The sequence below is a fragment of the Aptenodytes patagonicus genome, chromosome 15 (genome assembly GCF_965638725.1).
Source record: "Aptenodytes patagonicus chromosome 15, bAptPat1.pri.cur, whole genome shotgun sequence".
Lineage (NCBI taxonomy): Eukaryota > Metazoa > Chordata > Aves > Sphenisciformes > Spheniscidae > Aptenodytes > Aptenodytes patagonicus.
In genome coordinates this window covers 5,117,570-5,138,640 of record NC_134963.1, presented here as the reverse complement: position 1 = coordinate 5,138,640, position 21,071 = coordinate 5,117,570, and the positions used below count along the sequence as shown (strand labels likewise).

The following is a 21,071-nucleotide window of genomic DNA, read 5'->3' as shown; positions in this document are numbered from 1 at the left end:
TCTGAACGGGGAGTGGCAACACCCCTCTCCTGCAGACAGGCACCAGCGATACGGTCTAATGAAGCTGTCAGGCTCCTTCTATGCTGTATCAATGGCACAGGCTTCAAATGAACCCGTATTTCCTGAGGGCCCGTATCAGAGGCTTTTAGGGAATATGTCTGGGTGATTAGGCAAATGTGGCATCGTTAAAGAAATATAAAGAAATAGACATGATCAAGACAAGCAACCTTTCCTGGTTTGCTCATCCTTTGTTTACACTGCTGATTGAATATACTTCGTGTTAAGTCCGTAATGTGCCTTTAGGCTTTCTGGTTAGGAAAGAGAAATCATAACTGCTAGTAAAAGAGCCAAATGGATTCATAACGTTTTCTGTGATTCCAGGGTTTGGGATTTATTTTTATGTTGTATGTAGCTTTTACATATATTCGTCTTGTGATGAGGTGAATTGGTCTAACTTTAAGAAAGAAACCTTTTTGTTCTGTTCCATGTTTTTTACATTCTTTGACTGTGGCATGTTTTTCTGTATCTACACAGCCCTAAGGGAAGATGTTAAAAAACAAACCAAAGGAGAAAAATGCAAAAGTACAACAGAAAACTTATGGCAGCACTCTGCGGTTTGTCGCTTATCTTTCATGCATGAGTTGGAATGGTTATTTTTGCCCAGATTCAATGGGGGAACTGAAGAGCTTTACAGATCTATCTTGGCATTTAGGTAGAGTTCATACAAGTACATGCACTGTGGCTGTAGAGGGGAGAAAGACTGACAGATAGGAAGAACACTCATTTGTAGCTGGGTTTTAACAGGGTCTTACTTGGTGAGAAAGAAGCTCAGTCCACCCAGGTCATATGGGCTTTGGAGCAACGATGATCCAGTGAAGAGAGCAATGGAGGAGTTGGGTAGCTCTACGCTGATTTTTCTGAAAACTTGATCTCTGCCTCTAAGTTAAAGTCGATAGCTAACTATTGATTTTGATAGGTCATGGTTCCTGAAGACCTCTGTGGAAAAAGGTCAATTTTGTGTCATCCAAAATGTAAGCATTCTGACCTTTGTTCTCACTGTAATTAGCAGGTTTTAAAAAATTCTCCTCGAAAGAGAAAACTCTGTGGTCTGTTATGTGTTTTGCAGACCCTAGTAGTCCTTAGGTCTGCAGCCCCCAGCACAATCTTTCTGCTGTGATGGCTTGGAGCTTTGGACCTGGCAACCCCAGGCTGCTCAGCGCAGGGCCACCTGCCCGAAAGCTACTTCTGAGCCACGTACCATGTGTCCTCAGGGCTCCTCTTCTGTTTGAGGGTTTTAATAAGCTGTGTTCCCTTCTCGGTAAAAAGAAGGATTATGACAGTTAATTCTTTTTGTAAACTACATTGAGATGGCTAGCAGAGAACCTCTAGAGAAATATAAGCACCGTTCAATGACTTGTGGCAGGTATGTGTCACGTGGGGCTGAATCGCATGTTTGGGTAGTAATGCGTAGGGAAAGATGTCATCCTTGGCAATGCCATTTCCTTAACACCGTCCTTTGCCCACAGCGGAAGACACTTAAAGGTTGAAAGCTCCAGCATTGCTAATGAAAGAGGAAAAACAGGTGGGAAGTGTTAGCAGGAGATGTCAGCAGCCCCTTAGTCCTGCAGACCCTTTAGATAGAGAGCACTTACACCACTGGTGCATGTCAATGAAAAAACATTTCCATCTTCAGTACGACTTACTCATTACTATCAATGCAGTAGCCAACATTTGTATTACAGTTGCACCAGGCATTTTCTTATTCTGCTCTGCATAGACACTCTAGCCAAGATGTGCTGCTTTCCCCCTTGCTGGAGTTTGGATTTATTGATACAACAAAAAAGTCAGACAGACAGCAACGGAGCAGGCTTCACCCTGAGCTTTCTCCCCAGATGGGGCTGCTCCTACAGGATTTGTTCTGTTCCACTCCCTGCTTCTTCCTGCACCAGAGGGACAATTCACTCCTCTCCTGTTCCAGTTGGAGAACACAAAGGCAGCTGCTACTGTTACCGGTTTACTCTAACTCCTGAAACGCAGGGAAAAGACTACGTTTAGGAAGGAGACATTGCTTTATTCAATAGTGCACAGAATCGGACACTCGGGGGAAGTTCCCCAAATCAAGTGTAACATTAAACAGAAAACTTAGCATATTTATACACTCAAGTTTGCATAATTCATTAGTATGGCATATACATCACATTGACCCTTCTTATCTACTACATTTACATATTGCTAACATTGTAAAACTATACTAAGCATGCGCGGGGGTCCCGAGTGGTCGTCCATGGTTGTTTGGGTAGGTGCCTCCTACTCATTCCGAGGCGTAGTTAACTTCAGGATGCCACTACGGATGTTATTTTTCCGAAGGCTTTGTAAGCATCCTATACATCCTTAATTGCTCAAGTCCTTGTGGTTGTTATTCTAAAATAAGTTTCTGTTACAAAATTCCATCCTTGACCTTGTGAATGCTCTGTGCACGATAGCTAAAGCTACAACAACTAGAGCATATTTACATAACGTTATGTTTAAACTCTGCTGGTATTTTCATTCTTGTAACTCATGAGCTATCTGTAAACCCCACCGTGACTCAGAAGCAGTGCGACTGCTGTCCCCGTACGGGTAACACAAGGGGAGCTTTGCCCCTAGGCACCCTCTGGCTCGGTTCCCTCCGATCCCACAGAGGCTGTTCCCTCCACCCTCAAGCTTCCCTTGTTTTTGCCTTGGATTTCTCCGCCCCTGGTCTGACAAGAAACCTTAGCTAGGAGTAGGAGGATTTGTAGGCGTACAGCTGTCAGACACAGTGGGTTATATAGGGGCCTATTTTCAAGGGATTCCATCTGACTGAGGTGCAGCTTATGTATGTATGGTGTAGTAATTCCTTTGAATTTATATGCAGAATTTAAGCTTCTAAGTTGAGGCTGTGTCAGAACTGAAGCATGCCATCTTCAGCACAATCTTAGATCTGTTTATATACAGAAGCAAATCCAGCACTTTGCATTAAGGAGTTAAGCTAAGTCTCATGATCGTGTCATTCTGACATTAAAGAGAGAGTGAAATATTTTCTTGGAAAAGATCTGCTGTGTCATTCAGTCACTTCCTGACAATTTCAAGAGCCCCGAGACTGTACTCTTGAATGGAAATCTGGCCGTATTTTTCATACGCTGAGACTTTTTTCTTTCCAGTGCATTCATCCTAAAGGACCTCCCTCTGTTTCCCTGAGTGACTGCCCAAGAGTATTCCCTGCAAGTACCCGTCCGCAGGAGCACAGCTCAGCGCGGGCAGTCACCAAGGAGACCACACAGCACAATCCAGCGGGAAGCTCCCAGAGCCAGTGCTAGCATGGGAGCTGGGACATCCAGGATGGGAATGGAGATGATGGGAAAGAGCAGAACTCCCCTTTTTAACTTCACCATCTGCTCCTCTGTAGCCAATGAACATTTTTTTCCCTCGTTTTCCCTGCGCTGTAGATAAAGCCCCCTGTATTGTTACAATACTGCCGTCATTTAAAAAGCGCTTTTTGCTATGCACAATGTATAGGAATATCGTAGATACAATACTGGCCTTACAGGTATACACAAACCCTCCCTCCAGGAACGTGACAACACTGGCTAAAAATCAGGTTCAGAATACTTTTGGGGCCCTTTTGGAGCCCATCTGTATTTTCAGCCTTTAGGGAGTCAACGGTTTTAAACTGTTCGTAGTACCCACTACAGCTAGATGCTTTTTTTTTGTTTGAAAAATTAAGTTTAGTTTTTCACAGACTAATATGACTCCAGGAATGGGAGTTTTCATAGAAAGCACCAAATATTTTGAGTGCTGTGCTAAAATTACAAGCATTAGCAGGACTGTAGTGCATGCAGTGCAACAGGATGTGTCTATCCTAGCAACGTCTAGAAATTGTTTGACATCTAGCGATGTCTAGAAATTGATTGACCATCTTGTATATGCAAGGAACCTGCACCATCTTTGTATATATCTAAATTCAATTCTTTGAATTACATCCATCTATGTCTCTTGGCTCTTTCAATTACTGAGTAGGGAACTCTCTCCTAATGCTGATCTGCTGCATCATTGTATATTAGATGAATAAAACAGTCTAGGATAGTCTAGTCTCGTAAGACCAGAGAAGGAAGGTAATTTTTTAGGTAAAAGCTCTTGACATTCTCTCCAAATAATTTTATTGAAGCACTTGGCTGAATGAATGCAGTTTGAGGGCTGGTTTTGCTGGCTGTGTTTGCTGTCTGAATGTCCCTTTTTCCTTTTTTACTAATTAATGAATTATTTGTTGCTCAGAGACTAAAATCTAGCTGGGAAGACTTACGAATGTCGATGCACTAATATCTAGGCACAGGACCAGAGTTTTCTTTACAAAATAAAAGTGTACTGCTGTGTATTTAAAAGCTCTTTTTGGATTTTTTTCTGGGTTTTTATTGATCCTTTGGGATAAGGATAGTGTATCCTTTCATTACTGGGGCAAGATTAAAGGCTAGATCAGTGTGGCTAACATTCATGACTTAACACATTACTCTATGTTAAGCTCACAAGCTTTATTACTTGGCTGGCTAATCTTCTTCTGGGCTTATGGCTTTAGGGTGCTGTTGTAGTTGCCGTATATTCAAATTGCATTCATAGGGAAGGGGTGCAGTTGTCCTTCGGTGGGAGAAGCAGCATATAGGGCTCCTTTCCTCTACAGAGTAGTCCAGGAGCAGCGCAAGGACTTTATGTACAGTGGCCCTGCTGTGAGCGTCCTCCTATTTACTCCACAGCGTTTCTGTGCGGCTGGGCAGGGCTGAGTGGCCGGCGTCCTACACGAGGGCTGTACACACTTAGCGTCCTTGAGCTTTTTGCACACTGTGTTGTAGCATCTGTGAAATATTTGTGGGAGATGAGGAAATCTGGATGTGACTTGTATTCTCCAGGAACGTCGAGAAACCAGCAGGCACAGAAGAGCTGGTTAGCTTCAGCAGTTACAACTGACCTGCTGGTTTTTTGCAAGTACACATTCTTTAGAAACCTCTATTTTCCCTGTTAAAATATCATTGAAAAAATGAAGGATACGCAATACATGAAATTGAATGAATATGCATGTAATTGTTTCTTTTTCTTTTAATTTCATGGAGCCTTAGATCTTAAATTTCAGTCACAGGGATTAGAGCCATGAATCATGAACACTAAGTTTACTTAGTGCACAGAAATTTACTTTTAAAGCCCATTATTTTACAAAGAACTTCAGGGGAACTGAAGTATGTTACATCTGCCTGAATATTCTCCCCTCTTACTTTTCTCAACAATGTGTAAATTATTCTGTCAGCCTATAACCCCATTTGTGTGAGTAATTCAAGTGGGGGAAAAAAAAGAGAGAGGGGAAAAAAAAACACCTTAGCTTATAGCTCAAACATATGTGTTAGTTTCACCTAATTAACAGTTTTTACAGAACAGGTTCAGTGTTTGCAATTAGAATTGGTGCAAGAAAGAGCTGGCACCATATGCTGGGGTTTCACCAGATAAACAACTCTTAAGCCCTTCTGGGATACCAGCTGATGAATATGAAGCATGTGGGTGTTTACTTAAACTAACAAGTGTTGGTAATGCCTAATCTGCAGAAGTTTAAGGATCAAATACTTAAGCAAAAGCTACCTCAGACAAGCATGTGCTTAGAATTTGTGCTGGTGAGAGATCCTTTATCTCAGTGCAAAGAATGAAGATGTCTGTCTAGAGATAAGCATGCCTGTCTGAGAAGGATGTTAGCCCCAGGGGAGGTACTGCATCATGGTGACAAGGCAAGTAGAAGCCATGCTGACTTGCATACTAGATTGCTTAAAAGAAACAGAAACTCACGGAGCAAGAATGGGACCGGCACAATTTTGGTCGCAAGTGGACAAGGAAGCAGGAGATCCTGCTCTGAGGTCTGGTCCGTGTGTTCTCGTTGTCAACAAAAGTAGTGATTGAATGAAAAAAAAGAGTGTTCCTGAAGCTTCCCCCAAACGCAAACTGTGCTGAGATTTAAATAAGCTTGAACCACATGAGATAAGTTTCATGTGCACCTGCACTTCTGCATCCTGGCAGTGGAACTGCTGCTCTATCAAGAGATAATTGCAGTTTGTCTGAACAACTTGAAGTATGATATTCCAAAGAACTTCAGCCTCTGAAAAAACACTGCCTAAAAATCTCCCTATTCCAAGCTGGTGTGACAGTTGGCTGTCATTGCATTACAATAGACAGTGAAGTCCTCGCGTCCTTTAAAACTCCTGGTCTGAGGCCAGTAAATCAGTAGAAAGTCTCTCATTTACTTCAACGAGTGTTGGATCAAACCTAAAAAAGGCATGCTGTATCCCCTACCAGTTACATCCCATTTTTCTTTCACACATTGAAGTGGAGTCCCATCTGGTTTCCCAACCAACCAGAGAAATGTCTGTGCTAAGACCAATAGCAACACAGCCACCACTGTCTTTTAGTTATTGGTGTCAAGCATCATTTATTCTTGTGCAGGGGAGCTGACGTTCCTGATGGACCAACCACTATCTATTCCGGGTACTGTGAACAAAGGCATTCTCTTATCTTCCAAAAACACCAGCGTCTTAATACGGCCATTGATTTAACCTAATGAAGATGACCTCTTTTTCTTAATCTGCACATGGTGATGATAAATCAGCGGGGAGAGCAGAAACAGTAACTTTTAATTCTGACAGAATTCCTCAGCTTGATTTTTGTAGAAAAAGTGCAGTTAAAAGCTCAGCTGATTAGTAAAGGAACTTGGTACATGGAGCAGAGAACATTTTGGCAGCCACCATGTACTGCTATTAGCTGCCCCCCAATCACTTTCAGTATTCACTCTACACAATCAATAAGAATGAAACTCCAGAGCATCTGCCCTTCCTAGCAGCTGCACCACAGCGGTGGATGCACAGCAGTTATTACTGAGCCTGAATTAAGTCAGGCTGAGCAGCAGGCTGGAGTCTGAAAGAACACCCACCTTCTTTGGTCCTCCCCTTTCAACCTGTGCACCCGCCAAACTTATCATCTCCAGCAGGAACGCCCCCGCACGGCATGCCGGAAAGTGAATGAGAGCAGCTGCTCTGCACCTGGGACTGAAATCCTGGCAGATCTCATGTGTTGTTTAATAATTTTGCATAGATCAACAGTTTTTGAATAGTGCACACTTCATTCAGTACAGCAGATTTTTAAATTCTCATTGCACATTCATGGATCATCGCACCTTTTCTAAGCCACAGCAATTGTCTCTATTGTTAAACCAAAATGTTAATGTCTTCCATGCTGTCCTTCCCTCCAGTTCAGTGCATTCCAATGGGGGTTAAAAGGTAAAAACACTCTTAAACTTCAAATACCCATTCAGATCATTACAAGCTATGCCTAGTCTCATCTCCCTCCTCCCCCAATATCCTGTTTCTCTCCATCAGTAACGTTAAATAGTGACATCTACAGAAAAAATGAGCAGAGGCTTCTCCAATAAAAGAATAGGGTATCACTAACTCGAGTGTGCCGATTGCTGCTGAGCTGCTATTAAAATGGTCTCATGTCGTCCACGTGGAGCTCTGTGCATCTGTGTAACTGATAATCCCCTCCACAAGCCTATCGCTCAGACCGTCATGCTTTTCTGGTCTCTTGAACACACATCACTTCAGTTTATATCTGGTTTTCCAAATCTTTGCTTTCCTGAACAAAGGGTTTTCCTTTCAATTTTTGCTTCTAACTCCTCGTCATTACATTTCAGACCCGAGTATGAATTACAGTTTGTATTTTGTACCACTGCCATAAGTAGTCTTCAGAATAGGCCCAGTCTGGCAAACACAGTTATGGATGTTGTTATCTGCATCTGTAATGTTCTCTGTGCAGCTCATTGTAGCCATGGGGATTGTTCTTAGAGGCCTTGAACTGGGTCCGAGTTGGGCTGAGTGCTGAAGCACTTGTGCTCCCACTAACTCCTCACTTTCAAAGCAAGTGGTTGTCAGATTGCGCTTCTGTCTCTAACGAGAGAAACTTGAAGTCCAGACATGAGTTTTGAACCTCCCACCTTAGTCCTTTAGAACAATAAAACTGGGAAGAATGACCATTGCAAAATGGTAATTTCAAAATGGCCTAGATTTCCCAATGGATTTGTTCCTGTGGTTTTGGAAATCTCTAGCTACCTGGTTAAATGCCTGCTAACCTCTGAAACCAAGCCTTTGATGCTTGATCATCCTCCACTTAATTCAATTGGATTGACTTCAGCAGTTGTAAGATCAAGACTTTGGGTAATTAAAAAAAGAGCAGGTGTATCTGAAAATAACTGACCCAAACACAGCAATATTCTTGCTGACAGATGATGTGACTGGCCTGTTGTTACAGGATACCACAGTGCTGTGGGGGCTGAACAAACTTTCCTGCCCCAAGCCAAATTTCCCCAAACAACAAGATATGGGATACCTCTTGTTTCAGTGTAGAAATACGTGGTTTTCTTCTCGGTAGCTGTTGCAGTTTAAGCCTACTTAAGATGAAGAGCATTGGAAATGCTTCAGGCTCATCTTGACATATTTCACTTTTTACATTTTCTCCAGTGAAAGCTGGTAGTGTGTGTGGGGGAATCATTATATTCATATTTGTAAGTATAGCTATTGGACTGCATTGAGTCATGCAGTTTGTATACTGTTTCCGAGTAACATTATTATTCACTGATAAGATGAAAAGCAAACACACATCGAACACATGGGATGGGGAATACTTGACTTAAACTCTCGCTATTGTTTCTAAGTAGGAAACAAACCTTAGAATATGTCTCAAGGGATTCCTATAGCCAACACTTCTATCTGAAACTACAGCAGCTATTCCAGAGAACAGTACTTGGAGAACTGATTTGCCAATAAAAACAAATTAACATGAAAAGAATGTTTCAAAAATGACACTTCCAAGACTATTTTGCACATGTCTAAAATTAAAAGGGAATAAAACTTCTGTTTTCATTAGTTTCAGCATCATGTCATTTGCCATCCTTTACTCTGTATATTCTTAATCTACCATTTGCCTCAAATTGCTTGGAGACAATATCTGCAGACCCCAGTACACATAATTAGCTGGGGCTGCACAGAAAAATCCCTGCTTGTGGAAGAGGCTGAAATAAATGCATTGTTAAGCCTAGCAGGCCGGTACAATGCTTTGATACGTACAGTGCAAGGACTGCCTTGGAAGTTGCACTGCGTTGCTGCATGGGTGTCAGAAGCAAGGGCAATGTCTCCTCCTCACGGGGTGCTTCTCACCTCCCTGGGTCCTGGTGGACAATACAACTTCTCACCGCGGGAGTCCCGCACAGCAGTGCTGCCACCTGTACGGGAAAAACATGGGTCTCACAGACTGGCCCAGAAGTGCTTTGCGGAGGTTTGCCTGCAGCTAACAGCACAGGGTGAGACACCGGGCTGTCTCTGCCACACAAGCCCGAAAGGAGACAATATGTTGTTCTGGGGCGGAACTGTAATTCAACCTTGGCCAATTAGTTTTGATTTTACAAGGGAAATAAAATCTAATGAAATGTCTACTTTTATGTTATCGCTTGACACATGCATATGGGCAAATATTGTGCACTAGAATAATTAACACGTCATGTCATAACATACAACTGCAGCCAAACCAAGAAGTCTGACATTTTCTAGACTGATTACTATCAGGCATAATTCTGAATTTAAATAAAAACAGCGTTTCTTAGCTGAAAAGGGTTTGGGAATACCCTTTGTTTGTTTATTTGTCTCAAGACATGAGTCATATCTTTCCATCCCTTTGTTGGTTTAGGAGAGACTCAGCAATGGCTTCAAGCCGTGCATAGAGCAGAAGGGGACAGGAGCCAGGGAAGGCACAGAGGTAAGTAGCTGTTTGAAAGAGGGAGAAAGAAGAGGATAGGAAGAAGAATAATCCTTCTTTTCGTCTTCAACTATTACCCAAACGCTAAGCCAGATTTCTCAGGCTGAGGAAGTAATTTCAGACTGTGCTTCTAAAGCAAACATGTATCAATAATAAAAATAAAGTACAAAATAATCCAAACCAGAAAAAAAAAAAAAACTGATACAGCCATGCTGCAGCCATATAAAAAGATGCAAGAGGCGGAAGAAAAACACACACCATAAGGGTTTGAAGTAGCTCAGCAAGTCCCTCCTAATGGGCTAACAAGACAATGCCAGGAACAATGCCACAGAAAAGGTGGAAAAGGCGGCATTCAGGAAATACCACAAAAATTACAGTTTTAAGATTATTATGAAAATGAGCCATTTACTCTAGGCACCATTCACTTTAAAATCTTGTTACAATTTTTCTCTTTATAGCCTCAGCCACAATAACAAGACTTTGCATCCCTTACGCATTCACTGCAAAGCAGCACTGTGCACTGTTCCTCTGACCTTTTATAAACGTCCGCAATTTGCTGGTCTGTCATCCCTACCTCTTCTTCTACACGAGCACTGGCTCCCGAGACCAGTGCTGGGTGGGCCTGTTTGCAGAGGACTTAGGTGGCTGCAGCCATACCGCGTTCTGGGTTCTGCCTCGTATGCCGGACATCAGAAACGGCATTGTCTCAGGCAGGGACTGGAATAAGGTTGGGTTTTGCTGTTGAAAAACCAGGCTTACAAAACTGAAGAAGTCTACACATCTGCCCCATTAAACTTCAGTATTTTTAAATGCCAGTAGATCTTGACTCCAGGCAAAAAACCTCCTCTTGTAAAGGCCAGTTCTGCTGAACTACTGGTGAAGGCTCTTTTGAAAGTAAGTGTAAAAAGCACCTCTTTTCAAGGGTGAATTTGAACTTCAAATTTAAGTCATTTGGGGACCTGACTGGGTAACCAAATGGCTATAGCTCTCAGCTGAAAAGACTGTGTGTTAGACCCAACTCTGATACATGCTGCATCTGCCTCGGTTTCCTCTTCTATAAACGGGTTGTAAAAATACCACCATCCTTTTGGGTTTTGTGTGTCAGAAATCCACAGATGAGAAGTGCCGTAGGGCAGTTTGGCATTGTACTTGCTACCACTCTTACATCCATTTAGTAACTGTTGCTTCATACTGAATTAAACAGAATTAATTCCTTTGGGTAGTAGTTTTCCCTTTAAAATTCATTATACATGTTCATACACAGCTGTGTGCGCACACACCATTCATGTATCAGTGAGAAGTATATGTCTGAAGGTGAGAAAAGATGAACTTGGAGAAGAGGTATGGGCTGGGAAAGCCCTGAAGTGCTGCCGACTGGAGATGCCCACGTGGTAGGCCTCTCCTGAAGCCATCTTGCTCTCTCCTCCCACACAAGAGAGCGCTGCGGAAAAAATGGTCGTGCCAAGCAGGCATTCAGCAGCAAAGTCTTGTTTAACTGAAAAACTCCTGAGTGGTTAACAGCCACAAGGATTGCGACTGTTTTCTGTTACCTCTAGCTCATTCAGGCTCCATACAAAATGAGCTGCAAGCTGAGGGTAAGGTATGAGCTTTGGAATCAAACCTGCATGTAAAGATGAACCACGCAGCAGGCGTTATTTCTTTTCTTGTCAGTTCATGTTCCCTCCGTTTTACCTGTTCACCCAAAGGGTGTATAAACCTTTGCTGAGCTGAACATCGAATGGTTTCCCAATTACTCTTTTGGACTGCTAGCTACTTTTGTACTGGGCGAGTCTAAAGTGAGGAGGCTGTGACAGGCTGTACAGGGTAAATTGTGCTTTTTACAATTACTTGTGGGGATTGGAGCCAACCACCTGCTTCAAAGCCCGGAGAGGTTAATTGCAGCTCTCCTTCTCTTGACCTGCATACCAGAGCACATCGCCAACCATCCTGCCCTCCTGGTTGCAAACTGTCTCAAATAGCACTTTCTGATTCTGTCAGGCAGCTGATAATGGATGGTGACAGACTGTTTTAAACAGGCTTGCTCTGTGCATTTTAGATGAGAGGGTGGCATTCTAAGTTTTTGCTGTGTCTTCTCACTGTGTAGTGTTTGCAGGAGAGATTTAACTGCATTTTTCCCTCTTTGTTCCCTCACAACCAGCAGCCCAAAAGAAATCTGTGTGTTAAGTAAGTCACCTGCTAATGGAACTCTGCCTGTGTCTCCCTGCTGCGTCAGAGCTTGCCCCACGGTGAACCTGAGCGCTTTCTCGTGCAAACAGGCATGCACTCCCCAAACTCCAGCAGCAGGTCATACGAGTTCCCCTTCCAGCAGCATCACGAGCCCCTTCTGGCAGTCAGAGTGTGACTAGAAAAGTATGGAGCAGACTTAAAAGGGGAGAAAATGATGGGGAACATTTGCTGTAGGCCATCGGCCAGAGAACACAGCTGTCACCGAGACCCCAAAACTCAATGTGTGTTTCTCACTCCCTCTTCACTTTGGAGGAGTATCAGAGTGCTGTTAGCATGAAATCACAGCTCTCATCTGAGACCTGTATGAAATAAATTCTTTGTCCTGGGTCTGTAGTAGATCCCAAGTGAAACAGAAGTGCTGGGCATTTTCTATACGTGCTCAAGGTTCTCATTTCCTTCAGATGAACCAAATCTACTTTCACGTAACAACTGCTGTAAGGTGTAGTGAATGAAACATGGCAGTAATTAAATGCAGGTGAGTGTAACAGAGGCTTCCTCAGGTGAGCTTTAGTCTAGCCTGAACAGTTAACAGTGGTCATGGTTTCCCATACTTCATCACAGGATTCAGCTGGATTCAGCTGACTGCTGTGGTTTTCACCCTTCCTTGCACAAACTTAATTTTCCTTTAAATTCTTTGGTTTCCTTGTACTTAATAGAGTAAACTGAAATTCCAGATAGAGAACTGAAACAACAATAACATCTCTCTTCAAGTTTTCTTACCAAGGCTGGATTATTTTCTGCAAAATACACTTAAGTGAAACATGAGCTCTGGACTCTACGCAAGGCCACTGGGTGAACTTCTATAGCATAGTTATATATACTGATTTGTACTTACCTCTTGGTCAGTATATAAATGGCTGAATGTCTCTGTCCAGACATATAAACTATGGAATTTGTAAGCCTAGCCCGATACTTTTACAGCTACAATTAAAGTCCATCTTTCAGTTCCCTAATTTAGCACCTTTCTTGCCTGCTGACAAGAAGACAAGAACATTTTACGCAGCAAGAAGAGAATCTAAAATATTAGCTGCTGTCATGTCAGATATTAGTTATTCCCCTGATCGGTCTTGATGTTTATTCCTCTCTGAGTTTTCTTAATTATTTCTGTCTTGTATTAATTCTCACAAAACTCCCTAGATGTAGGCTTTATGATTTAGAATCTCAATTGCTCATTCAATTAATGGGCTTGATTAATATGCTTAAACTTTCATGAGGCATTTGTGACACATTATGAGGGGGGAAACAAAGATTCCGAGTATGCTCCATCTCATTTGTGGCACTCCTGAGCCTGGAGTCCACTTTAAGCTCTTTATCAGATAGCTAGATCTATTTTTTTTTTAAATTCCTGTACTCATTAAGCATTTATGCAGAAGGAGTATTCTCTCCAGAAGAGTGACTTAGTTTCCTTTGCCCCAGCCCTCACAACCTGGCTTAGTCCCTTTGTAAAAAAGCAATTGATGGTAGTTTCAGTACATTGATTAGGATCTGAGAAGCTGACTTGAAAATGGCAAACGTGGAAGTGCAGCTCTTTTACTTTATATATGGATATTGCATATGGGGAGAAAAACATCAGGCAGTGAGCTTTTCTAACAGGAATCTCGCGGCACTTAACGATATTTTTAGCAAAGCTACTACCTAATAATAAACAGTACAGAAGAATGACGTTAGTTGTACAGTGATGCTATAAAAGGGACAATCTGAAAAGTTTGGCTGCGTGGTCTCACGAAGTGTGAAACAGTCATTTGATATGGTCGATGTTCAGTGGATATATACCAACAGATCAACTGGCACAATGTTTCCCAAATGTTTCTCCTTCCATGCTTGGCTTGAGAGTCGCTATAATTTTAATGTCATCACAATAATTCTGGAAATAAAACTTATCACTGAATGACCTGCATAAAGGTTGTTTGTATTCTTTTGCTTCTGAAGTAGCTGATTCTTAGGCAAGTTGCCTATAAATCTTAAAAGCATTATGAGAGCCATTTAGGCAAAATTTTGTTATTTAAGTGTGCTCCATATGATAGTAGAACTCAGGTACTGTCCATCTAACAGCAATATACCATGTTAGAGCTCAAGAGAAAAACGATGTTATTCCATATGAGATTTAAAGCAGGACAAACTTAATTTCAAAGTCATATGTGAGGACTGCCTTTGACAAAAAAAAAAAGGCTGATACCCAGTTTCTCAGTAACCCTGAATTCCTGTTAATATCAGAAAAGATTTGAGGTACGTTTGCAGAGCAAAACCAACCCGTGTTTCAGCATATTCCCCACTGAAGTCTACATGAGTTATCTCAGTAACTCCAGTAAACCAGAATTTAATCACTGGCTTAGCCAGAATCCCTTCTGGTCTGCGTCCCAATGCATTGTACAGCACGACACGGAACAGTCCTGACGGGAGAACAAAGTCCATTTCAGTAACACAACTACATCTCATAAACCATGGTTTTAAAAGATTAAAACCACAGTTACATGGACTCTGTTGGAGACTACCACCTCTCTCTTGCTTCAAAGCAGAATGCAAACCTGTATATAGATACAATTACATATGCATATGCATATGTACATGTGTACACACATATACCCGTAGATACATATATATAAACATTATACATTAATCTAAATGTGTGTGTATGTATATATAATCTAAAAGTACACACACGCGCGCGTTCATAAATATATTAAAAAACCGTACCTCATGAAGAAGGAGTTCCGTCTTTCCAGGATGCAGGTCAAATGCGTTGTTACATCATGTTCTTCACATAAATTGGATCTGTGCTCAGGACCTTGATTTTGTGCTAAAGGATCCCTGAGACCAAGAGGGTAGATGAGTTGTAGTATAGAGCCCACGTGCTGGTTTTGGCAGTAATTTCATGTAATGACACAGAGCAACTAGGAATACATTTTGCTAAAACAATTACTGAACAGTTCTAAAAATTAATGCTTCTGCTGCACTTCTGCTCATGAGCCATAAGGGGATCTTTGTCTTTCAGCATTACAGTGCTCAAGGAAAAAGGAAAGGATTCTGGTTTATGGTTCTGAGTCAGTCTTTTTCTTACTAACATATGGCCCCATTTTTTCCAGGTTCTTTAAGCAAGTTGTAAACATAAACTTTGATGCACATAGAGTTTGATTCATGAAGGGTTTAATTTGCCTAGTATAAAAGATTCACATAGGTTATATAACATCATTAAATTATTTTTGTAGTTGGAGTAGTATCCATTGAGGAAAGCAGAACTGTTTCCCTGGGGTCCATTTATCACTGTTTGCTACTAATTAGAAAACTGAAAATACAATATGCATGACTCACATTATCAGTGTTGTCTTTGGACTGATGCATCATTCCTTGTGCTTTCTCAGGAACTTTTATTAATTTCCTAATTAATCTTTTTTCTTTTTTTTTTCTTTTCTTTTTTTTTTTTAGGTTTCTGACAGATGTGACTCCATCTTCGTTAATGGCAAGGAAATGAAAAGCAAAGTGGATACTATTGTTAACTTCACTTACCAGCATTTTACCACCCAATTAGAAGTGACGGTCTGGGTTCCACGGCTCCCGCTGCAGATAGAGATCTCTGATACAGAGCTTAGCCAGATCAAAGGCTGGAGGATACCCGTCACCTCCAATAAAAGGTATGCTTACAGCACTGGTACAGTCCAGATACGTGCCCAGGGCCTCTGATTTTACAACACAACAAATTTTTAGAGTATTTCTCAGAATCTAAACTCTTCTGTTTAAAATTAGCTTTACAGTCTGTCTTAGCCTTCATTATAACATCCAACAATGATATCAGTAGACTACATTTTATCCTGATCTATATAGTTTAAAAGTCAGTGGCTTTGCCTGGAGCATTAATCAATTCCACACAATCTCAGGAAATCGTATCATACACTCCGATGTGCAAGTCTGAGGAAAAGAAGCTGGACCTCTCCCAGCCTGTATGTAACATCGTGTGTGTGTGTGTGTGATAGTCAGCGCTGCCAGTGCTTAAGTTTCTGTCTACAGTGCTAAATAAAATAGGGCCAAGGAGGGAGTGAGATCACTGGGCACTGGCAGGGGAGTTGGACTAGATGATCTTTCAAGGTCCCTTCCAACCCAAACCATTCTACGATTCTATGACTTTGGATGATTAATCGGTCTTTGTACAGATGCACTCTACAGCAGACCGGGCTGAAGCATTCTTTAGTAGATCTGAATTAGGCAAAAAAAACCCACTGACGCTCCTATTGAAGACTGTATTCCGATGAACAGATTCTACCAGGACAAATGTGGATGGGGAAAAAAAGGGAGGGAAGGGGGCAGGGATTTTGAGCTCTGTTCTAGCCGTCCCTACTGAAATACCAATTGTAGAATAACCATCATTCGGACAATTTGCAAGATTAAGAACTTCCAGGAACATTGCTATATTGGTGGATTTCAGGCTAAGTTGAAAAATACTACCGGAGAACAAGGCATGACACCAGCTCAAATTTATAATACAGTGAAAAAGCACTTCTGGCAGCAGTAACTGTAGTGCTAAACACTGTGGCAGTTCTAGCTAAAGCACTCGATCTGCCCAGGAGAACGTCTCGGCTATTGAAGACCCTTAAAGAGCCCAAACAGACAGCAGTGGAGTAGAATTACCTAATGCTTTATGAGGACATAAAACTAAGGGTAATAGGACACAATTTACAGGATACTCAGGTAATGAGCTCCAAGGAAGGGGACTGACTTACCTCTTGGCTATGTGGACATTTTTTCTGGCTATGACAGGAGAGGTGATGAGGATCTGGCACAAGAAAAATTTGTGTGTTTGCTTCAGTGATAAAGGCAAAGTTGCCGTTTGTGGAAGGAGAGATGTGCTACGTGATGAATGAACTGAACATATGCCGGCTGCTTAAAGTTTCACTTAACTTACCTTCTTCTGTCTGTAACGTGCCTAGTGCTGTAACACTCCCTTAGGCGCAGCTCTTCCTAAAAACCAGTAGGGATTTTGCTGAGTAAACGGCTGCAGGATTAGGCTGTTGATGTTTATTACAGGAGTAAACTTTCAGCAGCAAGCTCAGTGAGTTAGACATTCAACTGTGGTTAACGGTTGTGGACATTCTGACTTTAAACCCATTACACACAGCGCTGGAAATTTACCCCCTGGTGTCTAGTTCTGATTTATTTGGCCAGCTGAAATAAAGGTAATGGTCTGAGAGTCTGCTCTGTTTGCAAGCTGGCAAGCGGTGCGAGTTTGCTGCTGCTCAGATTGCATCTGAACTGCTGGCACATCTTCAGCAAGCATTTTCCGTGAAGGGTGGAAGGGAAAGTATGGCCACTGTATCATTCCCCAGAATTGCAGCTGGTAGTTTATGACACTGTGTGTCAGCAGTCCATGCCCGTGTGAACGGGAAAGGTTTCAACTAGAAATAAATTATCTCTCGTTTTATGGAACATTCACGTGGATTTCTTTTTAACTTTGGGGGGTATTCTAAATCAATAGGCAATCTAGGACTAGCGTTAGTTGTGCTCACTCTGACATTTACTTTGTACGTAAGGTTTGTACATTTCCTTTATGTTTAGATTTGGATGGGTTTTACCTGAGATTTAGTGGCTTTTCCTTCTGGTTTGTTTTTTTTTTAATTTTTCTCTTTATTTTTTAATCTGCTTATACCTCCATCTCCTTCATAGCTACATGTTTCCCAATATCCTAAACATGGGGGAGTTTTTATGATGAGTTTTTAAGTGGTGACCTGAAGCACACAAGACATTTGAACTACAGTCAGGACCTGCAGGTTGGTTTCCTGAATCCTCATTCAGTGGTATAGCCAGAAGGCCACAGTCGCTTATTCTGAACAATGGTTCAGCCTGTAATTCTTCACAGTGCCCTCCTGGTAGGTATAATACACTGTTAGTGCTGTACAGTGAGAAGGTTGTCCTGTGTGATACCTGAGAATAGGTTTGAAAGAGAGAGGAGGGTGCTTTAATCTTTTTAAAAAGACAAAATCCAAGCATTTCCCAGCATTGTATTGCTTCAACTCCATTTTCATGTAAGAGCCAGTATTTGCAGTTTCCATGAGGTTTTTGATATCTATCCTTAAAGGAAGCTAATTTGAAAAGAAGAGGGCTTGGATTCTTTCGAAAGTCCCTGCCAACAGGCTTAGGCAGTCTTAAATTTAGGTTCAGTCGCACGTGGCCCACAGGTCAGCTGAAACTATGTCACTGTCCTCAGGTGTAGTCATGCAAGGACTGTAATGTGTCTTCTTCATTCCTCACCTCACCACAGACAAAACCATTTTCTACTTTCCTCCTGTCCACTAGGGTTGGTATCTTCACACCACTCCCTTGTCTTCTCAGCAAGAACTAAACGTTGCTATAAAGTAATTCGTGAATATACAGAAGGTAAAATTTTTGAGCATTTCTTATAGGGATTGTGCAGAGACACTTCAGCAACCTCCAAACATTCCTTCATCTCCTCTGGCTCTGCCACTGCCTCCCTCCCACACGCTCAGCGTGGCTGTGCTGGTTCAGTTGTCTGAGGGGCCGAGCCAGATGGCAAAATATAACGGGGTTTACAATAATCTTTTAAATGTTTTTATTGGTGCTGTCGGCAAAAGAAATGCTTGTGAAACTACTGCCTCAGCATGGCTGTTCTTCATCTGAATATAGCTGCTTCTATTTCAGACCTGAAAAAGTGTTTATATGCCCCAAATCACATCTGTTCTTCCCAATGATGTTTGTTGACCTAATAAAATGTGTTGCTTCTCCCTATAAACCCTGTCATGTTTGTAATTGTAAAATACATGTGATTACAGACATGTTTGCTTACCTAACCTCTTGAATACTTTCCACAAAGCAATGAAAAAGACAGGGTCTTTACAAATGGCACATGCCTAGCTTAGTTTGAACTGTGTCAGTTTTCACCTGAACTGCTGGAAGAGCAGGAACTTGCTGGAGGAACAGAAAGAAAAACCAGGCTGCTTTTATGCCAGGAACTGGAAAAAAAAAATAGTCTCCCCTACGTAAGAGCAGTAATAGAATTTACCAGATCAGTCTGTAAATATATGGCAAACCTTTATTATTATCCAGAGGAGAACTTGATCTATGGTCTGTGCTACTGCAGCTATGAAGAGCCTCCCTTTCCAGATGAAAGTCAGCTCAGCGGATCAACTCACGGTCCTCCAACTAGCTCTACTCCTGCAATGGGCTGCAGAAAAGCCCACAGTCTCAGCAAACCAAAGGTGTATATTTAAATTACAGTCAAACATTAGAGTGTAGAAGAGGTCCAGGCAGACTCTGCTGGTCTAACAAGTACATTTATTTTGATTCCTCATGCATCTGCAAAATAATTACCACCTTCTTGAAGTTCCTACACTAGCTCTATGCACATACATTTACATGGGATGCGTGGCTTCAACTTGCATTAATAGGAATTGCATGGCTAAAGTCTCATAGAACAAGCTGGAAATGTGATTTAAGTAAATATTTGCAACTGGGGTAGCACATTGTTTTCATGAGGCTCCCAGGGAGGCAGACATCACACAGTACGTCTCCAGCATATGCTTCAGTGTCAGGCACATAGTTTACTGGACTTTTGCCGGCATCTGGCCTTACTGAGCAATAGCTGATAAAGCCATTACTGAGTCATGATGACTGCAAACCTCTGAGTAGCATAAACCTTCTAAACCTACGAAACAGGGTTAAGCCAGACATGCTATTGCTCATGAATGGGGGTCTGTGGAAGTAATGGTTAATTAGGTGGTAGCTCTACTTTGGTCCTGTCTAGTACTAGAGACAAAAGCAGGAAAGTTAGCCTAAGTTAAATGAAGGAAAAAATAACCTGCTTTAGTTAAACCTCAGTGTGAGTGCTGCCGCTCAGAAATAAAGCCATCCTTTAAAGCGAGTTAAGTGGCGCTGGATTCAAACCATTCCATTTGTGAATAACAACATCCGCACAAAGCTTGAACACGCTGTAAATCCACTCCTTTAGTTAATTGACTTTAATGTCCTACGGAGGTAAGGCCATAGAGATTTTTGTTAACAGGTAGACTGTATTTTCAAGATCTGTGAAGGTACCAAATTGCATTTCTTCTTGAACTGTGAGTGGAGCTATGTGCAGCTTATTTCTGTAGCTTCCACTAAATCCACTTCCATTGGCTTGTATTTTGTATCCGAAACAGATTTTTTTTTTTTCAATTAGGGGTGTTGCAAATGTTTTTTAAATACATGACTCTCTTTAATGAGTATTTCAAATTCAGAACCAGCAAAACTGACTTCTTTAGGTTTTTTTTTAATAGAAAATTAGCATCTGGCCCAAGTACTTGATACCTGGTTTGAGAGTGGTGCAAATTAAGAGAGACATACTTAAACTGCTCACAGACAGTGTCTATAATATAAAGTTGACTGATCACTGTGATCCGTGCTAGCAGGCACCCTTGTAACAGGGCTGCTGTTTTAACTCAGCTCTCTGGCAAAGGCTTTCTCTGTGTGAAATGTAAATTAAATGTAATTCTGGCAACCTTGGTCCACTCCAGAAAAGCAAAAAATCTTCCAAAAAAGTTTGCAAAGCAGCAAGAAATGGGGTAAGAAGGATTCTGAGAGATATCCAGAGCTAGCCTCGGAGATGACCAAGGGGAAAAAAGCACAGTATGCAGCAATAGCTTATATTCATGAGGACATGTCTTAAAAAGAAAATGAGCTCACTGCTTAATGAAAGATTTTAAGCCTACTGAAAACACTGTAACAAGAAGTTTAAGACTCTAAAGGGAACCATGCAATTCAATGATCTCAAACATTTTGTCGGGCCCATGGAGGCAAAACATTGAAATGCTCTGACTTACTAACTGAATCATGGATTTGTGGCTTTGAAGTGGAAATGGATATAATTTGTTTAAAAAAAAGTAAGAACTTGAGTTGGTACCTGGTAAAAGCAGACTTGCAAAGCTTGTACTGAAAATTCAAACACCTCTCTTTTTACTTTGCACTGACATAAGGACGTGCCTTGCCCATTCCATGGT

General features: G+C 41.6%; 1 protein-coding gene across 1 annotated transcript in view; it reads left to right on the top strand.

Annotated features, from left to right (window-relative positions):
* LOC143167425 (transmembrane protein 132B-like) overlaps positions 1-21,071 on the top strand; it is a 263,937-nt gene that overhangs the window by 231,006 nt on the left and 11,860 nt on the right. Inside the window, exon 6 of the mRNA XM_076352854.1 lies at positions 15,517-15,722. Within this exon, the coding sequence (XP_076208969.1) occupies positions 15,517-15,722 (206 nt within the window). The remainder of the gene's footprint in view (positions 1-15,516; positions 15,723-21,071) is intronic.